This window comes from Herpailurus yagouaroundi, unplaced genomic scaffold (assembly GCF_014898765.1).
Source record: "Herpailurus yagouaroundi ecotype Mexico unplaced genomic scaffold, PumYag 142, whole genome shotgun sequence".
NCBI classification, from domain to species: Eukaryota; Metazoa; Chordata; class Mammalia; order Carnivora; family Felidae; genus Herpailurus; species Herpailurus yagouaroundi.
The window spans coordinates 56,232,018-56,243,358 of record NW_024412397.1 but is presented as its reverse complement, the minus strand read 5'-3'; the positions used below and the strand labels follow the sequence as shown (position 1 = coordinate 56,243,358).

At 42.8% G+C, this 11,341-nt stretch overlaps 1 protein-coding gene across 35 annotated transcripts in view; it reads left to right on the top strand.

Annotated features, from left to right (window-relative positions):
* EPB41L3 (erythrocyte membrane protein band 4.1 like 3) overlaps nucleotides 1–11,341 on the top strand; it is a 237,586-nt gene that overhangs the window by 138,854 nt on the left and 87,391 nt on the right. For 34 of the 35 annotated variants that reach the window (XM_040479319.1, XM_040479321.1, XM_040479353.1 and 31 more), the window contains one exon: nucleotides 6,625–6,821. In XM_040479319.1, the coding sequence (XP_040335253.1) occupies nucleotides 6,636–6,821 (186 nt within the window). In that variant the 5' untranslated portion in view covers nucleotides 6,625–6,635. Of the gene's footprint in view, nucleotides 1–6,624; nucleotides 6,822–11,341 lie in introns of those variants that run through there. The other variant, XM_040479329.1, reaches the window with a different exon arrangement.

Below are 11,341 nucleotides of genomic sequence, written 5' to 3'. Positions count from 1 at the left end.
CCCCGTTCATGCTCTGTCTCTCTCTGTCCCAAAAATAAATAAACGTTTAAAAAAAAAAAAAAAAGAATGCTTTGGCATTTTGGTACAAGACTAGAAGTGCACTCTGTAAAGTTACAAAAACAATGAGTTAAAGTTAAAAGTACTATATTTAGGGGCACCTGGGTGGCTCGGTCAGTTGAGCACCCAACTTTGGCTCAGGTCATGATCTCACGGTCCGTGAGTTCGAGCCCCGCGTCGGGCTCTGTGCTGACAGCTCAGAGCCTGGAGCCTGTTTCCGATTCTGTGTCTCCCCCTCCCTTTGCCCCTCCCCCATTCATGCTCGCTCGCTCTCTCTCTGTCAAAAAATAAACATTAAAAAAAATTTTAAAGTACTGTATTTAGATGCTTATGTTTTTAATTGTTTGCAATTTAGAAAGCAGTTTATCATTTGCTCATATGGGCAGGCGGGTAGGGAAGAAGACTTAAAAGTTTTGAAGCTGAGGGGCGCCTGCGTGGCTCAGTCGGTTAAGCGTCCGACTTCGGCTCAGGTCATGATCTCACGGTCCGTGAGTTCGAGCCCCGCGTCAGGCTCTGTGCTGACAGCTCAGAGCCTGGAGCCTGCTTCAGATTCTGTGTCTCCCTCTTTCTCTGACACCCCCCCCCATTCATGCTCTATCTCTCTCTGTCTCAAAAATAAATAAACATTAAAAAAATTTTTTTTAATAAAAATAAAAAAAAAAAGTTTTGAAGCCGAATTGATTGATGTAGGGTGCCGATACTGTTTACTCATATATACGGTACGAACTTACACCCTTTCAGATATGTGGAATTACATACTGATTCTAGTGAGATTCCAGAACTAAAATGCCTTGCATTTTTAAGGTTTATTACTTTACTATCTCTCAGCAGAAATGAAAATTTTATTACAATTAGTCAAGAGACAGCAATGATTTTCATTCATTATATTATGCATACAGTGCTGGCGAAAATCTTACACTTAAGAAATATTTGACAAGTGCCTAGAAGTTTATTCAAGGTTTGAGTTTCTGTGATTTGTGTGATGTATGGCAGGTAAACTATTACATGGTAGGTAGGTAGAAAATAATGGTAGGTTATTTTATAATTGAAATAGTTGATAAGTGGTTGCTGGGTTCTATCCATTTTGTATTTTTATTCAGCTTCTGTATAGCTGGCTCTCTGCCTTGGGCACAAGTCATGAAATCACAGAGAAAAGCAGGTCGCAAAATGGTTTCATGACCAGAATAATAAAACTGAAACTCAAAATTGGGATATTTCTGTGCTAATTTTTCTCTTTTAGTTCATGTATAGCAAGGAGCGAAGGCCATGTATTTGGAAAGATTCCTATTTTAACATCTATTAGACAACTTAAAAAAAAATGCTTTTTAATATTTATTTATTGAGAGAGAGCACGAGCGGGGGAGGGGCAGGGAGAGAGGGAGACACAGAATCCGAAGCAGGCTCCAGACTCCGAGCTGGCAGCACAGAGCCCCACGTGGGGCCAGAGCTCACGAACCGCGAGATCATGACCTGAGCCGAAGTCAGACGCTCAACGGACTGAGCCATCCAGATGCCCCGTGGACAACTTTTTAAAGTTGAGAGTGCATTGATACACCCACCCCAATGGAGGCTATACTACCAATACATTTTTGCAAAAACTCCTTACGTTTATAAAGACAAGGAAGCTGGAGGAAGAGATGGTGATAGAGGTGACAGACTTGTTGGCTTAAACTGTAAGAAGATCTGACGTTTGGGGCCTTTCACTTCCCTCCACTGCCCCTTCCCCATGCCCAGCGCCCTTGGTCATCACTAATTTCTAGGCTGAACCCTTTGTTTTATGGAAGAGGAAGCAGGAGACTAAAGACATTAAGTCAGTCACCCAGTCTCCCCACATGAAAACCTACTTGCTCCTAATTATTTTCATGTATTAGATCTATAGATTATACATAGATTTATGAAATGAGCATAGTTCATGAAATGAACTAAAATGTTTATATTTTGAGATTCTGGTTCTACTTCTGTAATCATTTTGACTTTTGATTATTAAGTAAGTTGTAGTTATTATTTGCTGAAACACACATAATAACAGAATCTTAAATATAGTACTCATAGAAAATAGAAGAAGATACTGAAGGTATCTTTTTTTTTTTTTAACACGCGAGTTGGGGAGAGGGACAGAGAGAGAGAGAGAGAGAGAGAGAGAGAGAGAGAATATTAAGCAGACTTTACGCTCAGCATGGAGCCCAACTCTGGGATTGATCCCGTGACCCTCAGATCATGACCTGAGCCAAAATCAAGAGTCAGACGCTCAACCAGCGGAGCTACCCAGGCACCCCTCAACATATGATTTATGCACAAAAATGCCCTGTCTAGGAAGAAAATTAGGCATCTTTATAAATGTACTTTTTCTAGTAGTTTGCATCTTTTTAAAAATTTTATGATCTAGTGACTCTTTGGTTACTCTTCTAGAGGTTTTCTAAGCCACCTAAACATTTTCTGTTTGAGTTTTTGAAAAACCCTTTGGTCTCCTGGTAAAAGCATTAGCGTGTGATCAGACCAATAGTGTCTATTACCTTGTAGGGAGATTTCAGTTCTGAAAGTTGTAACTGAGTTCTGTTTTCCATTAAACCTTGAAATACCTACTTTTTCATCACTTGAGAGATTTTACAATGGTTCAAGACTATAAGGAAGAGTTATTACACATTTACACAGGTAGACAGATATGATGATGGGGTTGGTTTTATTGTTCTCCAAAAAATTATTGAAATACCTACTCTGTCCTAAGGTACTATGTTGGAACTGGGTATATTGGGGTATAAATACACCTGTTTGCCACTCATGAGGATGTTGGAAGGAGGTCAGGGGAGGGTTTGAATAGCCATTAAGTTTGATAGATAATAGGTAAGAAACCATGAGCACACGTAGAGTAACTGTGTAAAAAGGGAATGCCTCTCTCAGCTGACACTTGGGGAATGGGGAAGTTGGTCACTTGAAGGACAGGAAAGAACATTCTTGCAGAGAACAGCATACCTAAAAAATCTGGAGGCAAAAAACTTTGCTGGGCTTTGCAAATCAAAAGGCGGTCACTTGGCTGGATCATAGTGGGGGAGAGGGGTAGGCAAGGGCCTCTGGGCAGGGATAGGGTGTTGAGGCCGAGGCTTGTGCTTGAAACCCATGGCAATTACGAGTTTGGATTTTTCTTTGTGCACATCGGGAAGCTATTAACAGGAGTGATAGGAGTACGTTTATGTTTTATGAAGATTAGAATTAGAGGTGGGTAGGAATCGACAGGGAAGAAGAGGTTATTAAGGAGTTCAGGAAGGAAATGATAGCTTGCATGGCGGCAGGGGGCCAATTCAAGATATATTTTGGAAACCTGTTTTTACGTAGCTATTTGAATATGTGCAAAATTACATATTTTGCCAAAGATAGGGAAGGTAAGGAAAAGGAAATATCAAGGCTGACTTCTGGAATTGTGGCTTGAAGGAATGGCATTGCCATTTATTGGGGTGAGGAAGAAGAGTGAGGGGAGGAACAGATTTGGAAGAGGAAAATCGATCGATACTTGTGAGCTGTTAGGAATGTCAAGTGGGCAGCTGGGTTTGAAACCTCAGAGGTTCAGACCAGAGTTACAAATGCACGAGCAGTTGGCTTCTAGGAAGTATTTAAAGCTCCAGGAAAGCATATCATTAGCTGGGGAGCAAGCGTAAAGCGAGGAGAGAGCCAGACGGAGTTTTCCAAGACATTCCCACATGTAGAGGTTGGATAAGAAGTTGCCCATAAAAGAGAATGAGAGGGTGTAGCCTGAGAGACTGGAGAAAGGCAGGAGGGTGTGGTGTGTTCTGAATCCCAAGAGAAGGAAACGTGCTGACAAGAAAAGTCTTACCACCCTTGCTGGGGCTGCTAAGAGATCAAATGTGATGAGGACGACAAGAGTGGGTTGTCCATGGCATCGTCCACCCCAGTGGAGTCAGACTGCTGTGGCTGTAGGGAGAGGGGAAGGGAGGAAGTAGACGACGATAAGGGTCAACGATATTTTTTTGAGAAACTAGGAGTGCAAAGCAGAGAAATCTGGTCGTAGCCAATGGAGGACGTGAGATTGAAGGAAAGCTACTTTGTTTTACTGAAATGGGAACCACTGGAGTATGACTGCATTTTAGTAGAATTTTAGTCTGAAGAATATGTATTAGATTGGCTCTGAGCTAGCAAACTCACGTTCAAAGAAGACAGAAATGGATTTCTGCCTCGTGGCACAATACAGAGCAACTGAGCTGTGCTCCATGGGTTCATCCAGGGGCCCAGGTTGGAAGGGACAGCTCTGGCATCCTTCTGAATTTGAGGTCTCCATGACTGAGTGTGTGGCAATCATGTCCACCATTTTTTTCTAGCCAATGAGAAAAGGAAACCTAGGGCAAGGGCCCTGGCCTTTAGGAAAAATGACCTAAACATTTTGAATACATATACTCTCTTTTCTCATTGGTCCACACTTCATCACATGACCTCAATTAATTGTGGTCTGAAGCTGGAGGGGGAGGAATACTGGTGAAAACAAAGTTTAATTACTAAAAGATGGAGAACATGGATTCTGAGAAGAAGTCATTTGTGCCACTCCTTGGGGTGAGGAGGGGAGTTTCAAACATGTTTATTTCTAAACCATGGACAGTACTTGACTTCTATTTGGTACTTAATAAGAGTTCAGTGAATTGAATTGACTGTTAAAATTAATCTTCCCCTTCTAAAAGGTAGACTTTGATTGTAGGCTCTGAATTACACAATACCATCACCTTTGTTCCTCCTCCACCGTCTTTTCTGTAGACTTGATGCTTTCTAGTGAAAGCACACAACAGAGAATATACTGTTTACTCTCAGATTTGCTTAAAAATCTAAAAGGTAATGTTAGAGGCAGGAAGGAAATTCGATAGTTTTATTTGGATCACTATCTTGTTCTTTGTTTGGTCTTGATATTTACATATGCTTTGGGCAACTGCACGCTGCCAGGTTGACGTCTTTTGTGCAAGAGGGAGAATAGCTGCTGATTGTTAAAAATAAGTAAATAAATGAACGAACGAACCCTAAATAGGAAGCATGGATGTTGAATTTCATTTATAACATAGACTGGCATTTGTGTGCTCCCTCTTCTTCTAATTATTAAACCTATTCCAGCGCATATTGTGAAGATCGGAACTCCATGGTGATTTTACTGTGGAGTAGTATTTTGTGTAATTCTGTATTTCACTAATGGGTGTGTCATTTGCTTACAATATTATACTAGCCCTTTGTTCCTGATATATTTTTTTACCATGAAATTAGATTTAGGAAGGGAAATTCCAGGATAGGCTGGGATATTTGGTTTTGAGCTATTAACCACATACTTAAGAAATCACCTAAAACCACATGGTAGCCACTGGCATAGCACCTCTCTTGCTGTTGAAAGCAGAAAACTGCTTTAAACACAGTGGTGTGCCCCTTAGTTAGGGGGAAGAAGTAACCACAGAAAATTCTCTGGATACGGTCACGTTCGCTTCCCTCATTTGGTAGATGTAGAAATGAAGGCACAAAATGCTTGACTCGCCAGCCATTACGAGATGGTGATTATATACTTTTGAACGTTTTTATTTATTTTGAGAGAGAGAACACGGACAAGCAGGGGAGGGGCAAAGAGAGAGCAGGACAGAAGATCTGAAGCCGGCTCTGTGCTGACAGCAGAGAGCCCGACGCGGGGCTCAAATACACGAACTGTGAGATCATGAACTGAGTTGAAGTTGGGTGCTTAACCCACTGAGCCACCCAAGCGCCCTGATGGTGGTTATATTTTAGTAGGGGTCTTGAGATGTAAGAGCAGATTACGATATGATAAGATCTGTTGTTTGAGTCCCCTAAAGAGCTGAGACAGACTCCTTTTTCAATGCCCAGGGGAAGGAGGAAGCCAGGAAGAAGCAGTGAATTTTCACTCATGAAGGAGGGAGAGGTGAGACTGCCCAGCCTCCCTCCAGCCCCAATCAGGGCTTGTGCAGGATGGGACACCTTCCACGTCACCGAGGAAGCCTCTGGTGTAGTTGTCATTGTTCATTCACATGGGGATAACAGGGTTCTGAGAAATCGGAGAAAAGGCATTTGCTCATGGAAGTAATGGATAGATTCATGGGTTCCGGAGGCAGAGCAAGGGGCCTTGTGTAGGGACAGAAAGGGAGAGGGAATGAGAAAGGATATCCACTTCCATTATTAGATCATCCTTCCCAGAGATTAAAATATAGACCCAGCTGATGCGGCAGATTCATTTTCCGAAATTAAATGTATCTCAGTTATGTAATTATTGTGACGTTACCTTAATGACATTGTACGGCCATTCTGTGGCAAAAATCTAATAGGAATAAAACCTGTGATCATTACGAATAAATTTTGACTTCTAGTTATGTGTTAATTCTGAACCATTCACAGGCACCCATCTTTGCGGTGAATTTAGGTCGTCTGCTAGGTGCGTGCAATAGGATTGTGTTCCGATTGCAGGCCTGTTTCGCTCCTTTTGCAAAAGTGGCTCCGCGCAGCCCCTCAGGGGAGCATCTGGCTCTCTCGCCTAGGGAAGGTAATCGCACCAAGTGATGGGACCGTGCCATTTTCTGTTTGCAGAACAATCAACCATGACGACCGAATCCGGCTCAGACTCAGAATCCAAGCCAGAGCAGGAGGCCGAGCCCCAGGAGGCAGCGGGGGCGCAGGGGCAAGCCGGGGCGCAGCAGCAGGGGCCCGAGCCCAGTGGTGAGGACCAGCAGCAGGCTCTGGAACAGTTCGAGGGCGCGGCACACAGCACCCCCGTGAGGAAGGAGGTGAGCCCCGGGGCACAGGATGCAGGCGGCCACCGACTCCCCCGCACCTGCTAGCATCACCCAGAAAGCCAATTAAGGAATGTTTACTGACCTTTTCTGGGGTCTGGGGGCCGACCTTGGTCTCTTAGCACTAGAGGCAACTATGAGGGGTCATCTGTTTCCCCCTTCTGGTCCCAGGCAGATGGAAAGTTTTTGCTGTTTTGAGACTTTCAATGAATGCCATTCCACAGTCTTGCTTGGTAACGCCTTCATTTGATTAAAGCACTTAAACCCACTGAAATCTGCACTGCAAGTTATTGGTCTTATCTGGATTTCCAGGAAGGACAGACCCCACACCTTCTGATTTGGCTCCTGACTTTTATTCAGGCCTATGGGTTAGAGCTAATTTGATTCTTCCCAGGGGTCACTCTGAACCTCATGTTGCCAGCTACTTTTAATGGGTGTTCAGGTGGATCTCTTTCCCTCTCCTATGTGCACGTATGTTCAATTCTGTTACCAAAATAGACATACTTAAGTTGCCACATGTGGTGTGAATATTTCTTGTAAAAGCTTTCATACAAAATATAAAGCATGATTTATACTGGGCTTTGAATGAATCCATTTTTAAGTTATTTTGGCTTAAAACTTCAAACCTGAAATCAGCATGTGTTAGAATACTGTCTCGTGTGGTAAGCAAACCCAGGAGTTCCTGCAAACAGTTGGCCTTTTCTAGGTTGGAAGTATATGTATCAAGCTAGAAATTCGAGATATTGAGGGAAGAGACATGAAATTCTTTGCAAGGTGCAACACATTATTACTACCTTAAACTGTGTTTGCATCCTGATTATGTTTTTTCCCATGCTATTTAAGTTCTGCCTTTAAACAGTATTAAAAATAACATTTATTGGAGCACTGGGGTGGCTCAGCCGGTTGAGTGTCTGACTTCAGCTCAGGTCGTGATCTCACAGTTCGTGGGTTCAAGCCCCACATTGGGCTCTGTGCTAACAGCTTAGAGCCTGAAGCCTGCTTCAGATTCTGTGTCTCCCTCCCTCTCTGCCCCTCCTCAGCTCACACTCTGTCTCTATCTGTCTCAAAAATAAATAAACATTAAAAAGAAATTTAAAAAACATTTATTTTCATGCTCTGTAAGTAGATGCTGTGTCTAATCTAAGCTGTTTCATGATGGGGAGCTGAGGGATATCCTTCCAACTTAAGGAGCTGTGTTTGCCCTCATGGTTTTTCTTTAATGTTTCTCTCTCTCTCTCTCTCTCTCTCTCTCTCTCTCTCTCTCTCTCTCTTTTGGAGATGTGATGGTGTTTTGCTTGTTTTTAAAACTTCAGAAATGTCAAATTATTAAGACTGGATTTTTTTTTCCCATTCTTTTCCTCCTAACTCTGAAACGAAATAAACGTGAGAGTGGGAAATAATTGTAGAGAAGGAAGAGTTTCTGTGCCAGGACGTGATACATGTACTTGATCTTCTGGAAGTCAGATGTTGGAAACAAACTAAGAGAGATGATACTAAGCCCTTCAAGGGAAAGGTAACTGGCGGTGGAGTCCAGAGAACTAGTAAACTCCTGCCTCTTCCCTATTTGAGTCATCTCCGAGAACTTGTCTAGCCTCTGCCCCTCGGCTTCCTCGTTCACAAAGTGAAGAGATGAGAAAAGATGGTTTCCTTGGGTTCTTCTCCCCTCTGTTTCTGTGATTCATACTAGGAGCCCAGTTACACTAGAGGTGAAATGAAGCACATTTTGGTTATCGTTGATGATTAAATCATGGGCTTGGCGGGATTTGAATTCCAGGCTATTAGTTTTATGACCTGGAGGAAGTTTGTTGAGGTTGTGCCCTGCACCCCTTTCTGTCCTCAAGTGTAAATGAGGGTAAGGATACCTAGACACCTACCTCCCAGAGCTGTCATGAGAATTAAGTGAAACAGGATTTGCCTAAAGGGTTTTACTGATATTTTTAAATCATAATGAATTATATGTGACTACAGTGGACGTTTCATTTGAGGTCCTTGGTCTGCTCGTCTGAAGTTAACGTTGTTGAAAAAATGGGCGTGAGAGACTCAATGATGGGTGCGTGGAAACGACCCCTGGAAACACCTCCCTTTGCACACTGGTGGTTTCAGGTGCGTCTGGCGTTGACTGATGAATAGCCCAGAAAGCTTTTTCTCATACAGATACTTTTATTTTATTAGAGGAAAAATGAAATTTCACCTTCCCTAATACATCGAAAAAGTTGACTCTAGGTAGTAAAATTTAAATAAAAATGTAGTTTCTGGTGGCTTTGCCTGTGATGAGATGAAAATGTAGATTAAAAGTGCAAAAGTCTCGGGGCGCCTGGGTGGCACAGTCGGTTAAGCGTCCGACTTCAGCCAGGTCACGATCTCGCGGTCCGAGAGTTTAAGCCCCGCGTCGGGCTCCGGGCTGATGGCTCAGAGCCTGGAGCCTGTTTCCGATTCTGTGTCTCCCTCTCTCTCTGCCCCTCCCCCGTTCATGCTCTGTCTCTCTCTGTCCCAAAAATAAATAAACGTTGAAAAAAAAAATTTTTTTTAAGTGCAAAAGTCTCACGTAAGTTATACAGGTACTTAGCAAATGTGTGGCATAAAATTCCAAGGTTACCAGACTTCTTCAGCTGGCCTAAGGCCAAAATTAATGTTTGACTTTTCTGTGGCACTATTTTAATGCTTTGATATGGAAAGACTAACAGTCAAAAAAAAAAAAAAAAAGTTGGACAAAGTCGCCAGACCTGCAGGTTTTCTTATATTTACTTGTTTTAGCTACTGCTAGCCTTCTCAACTCTTTGGGCCTTTGAAGTTGGTATTTCCATTTTTCTTGGTTTCTTCACGCAGCAAATGGGTGTCTTTTTATCCTGAAGAACTTCTCACAATTTTGCCCTGACTTCCTGTGCAAGGTAGTGGAGGAAAAGACTGTATTTACAATATTCTGGATGGAAAACCAGATGGAAGATGCCACTTTAAAAGCAGAAATCCGGGGGTGCCTGGGTAGCTCAGTCGGTTAAGCGTCGGACTCTTGATTTCAGCTTGGGTCATGAACTCATGGTTCGTGAGTTCGAATCTCCCACATCAGGCTCTGCACTGACAGTGTGGAGCCTGCTTGGGATTCTCACTCCCCCTCTCTCTCTGCCCCACTCCCTGCGCTCTCTCTCTCTCTCTCTCTCTCAAAAAATAAACTAAAAAAAAATTTTTTTTAAGCAGAAATCCATACCTAAAATCCAAAATAAATACATTGAAAAAGAACTTTGTGATTAGAGTGTCGCAAAATGGTAGCCACTGAATAAAAAGACAAGTTGAAGTGATAAGCTGTCAAGACTGCCTTCCTGCCAAGGCCATGTGCTTTCAGCTTCTAGTATAATAGTATGTTCATGAGAGAAGAAATTTCATGCTTACTCAAAGGGCCTAACCTGAACTTTGGAACACGTCTTTCTTTGCGTTGTCAGTGTGTATTTGCAGACTAGTGGAAATGATAGTCTGGCCCATGAGTTGGATCAGCACTAACACCGTTGGTAGTTTTTTCATAGATAGAAGAGGGCATTGGATGGTGACAGACGGCAGCTATCCTGTGAGCACAGCATAATGTATAGAAGTGTTTAATCACTGTTGTGTGCACGTAAAACTATTGTAGCGTTGTATGTCAACTATACTTCAGTAAAACATATGTATATAAATACACGCCCACACACATCAAGAAGAAGGCCGTAACTAGAAGAGTCGCACAGAAAGATTTCCACGGATTCACGGGAGAATTTCACTGTTCCGTAGGATGTCCTCTGCAGTTTTGAGTCTAGCCTGGGCTACACTGTTGTGCTTTGAAAGCAGATTAAAGCTTTTGGACAGATTTGATCTGCTCTTACAGTGGCTCATTACAGTGGCGGGGGGGCGGGGCCCCCCGCGGGAACAGACTAAGGGGATTACTTTGTGATGAATTTCAGTGCCGCTGGCTTCATTGAATTGATTTAGAGCTAAATCAAATATTTTAACAATTGTAAAATTACTGAGAAGGTTAATACTTGAAGCTCTCTAGACCTTACCTTGTATGCATATGAGGTGTCATGGGTCATGGAATATAGAAGGACCCAGTGAATGAAGACAATAGAGTACAGTTAGATAAACCCTAAATGACTTAATTTTTTAATGTTTATTTTATTTTTGAGAGACAGAGACAAAGTGTGAGTGGGGGAGGGGCAGAGAGGGAGACACAGAATCCGAAGCAGACTCCATCCAGGCTGTCGGCACAGGGCCCAAACCCACGAACCGTGAGACGAGGCCGGACGCTTAATGGGTTGAGTCACCCAAGCACCCTTAAAGGATTTATTTTAAAGACCGGTACTATCTAATGCGTTTTGAAAAAGTCAGGAGTCCATTTGTATCGTCCTTTACTTAGTGAAGTCTTTTTTTTTTTTTTTTCAACGTTTATTTATTTTTGGGACAGAGAGAGACAGAGCATGAAGGGGGGGGGAGGGGCAGAGAGAGAGGGAGTCACAGAATCGGAAGCAGGCTCCAGGCTCTGAGCCATCAGC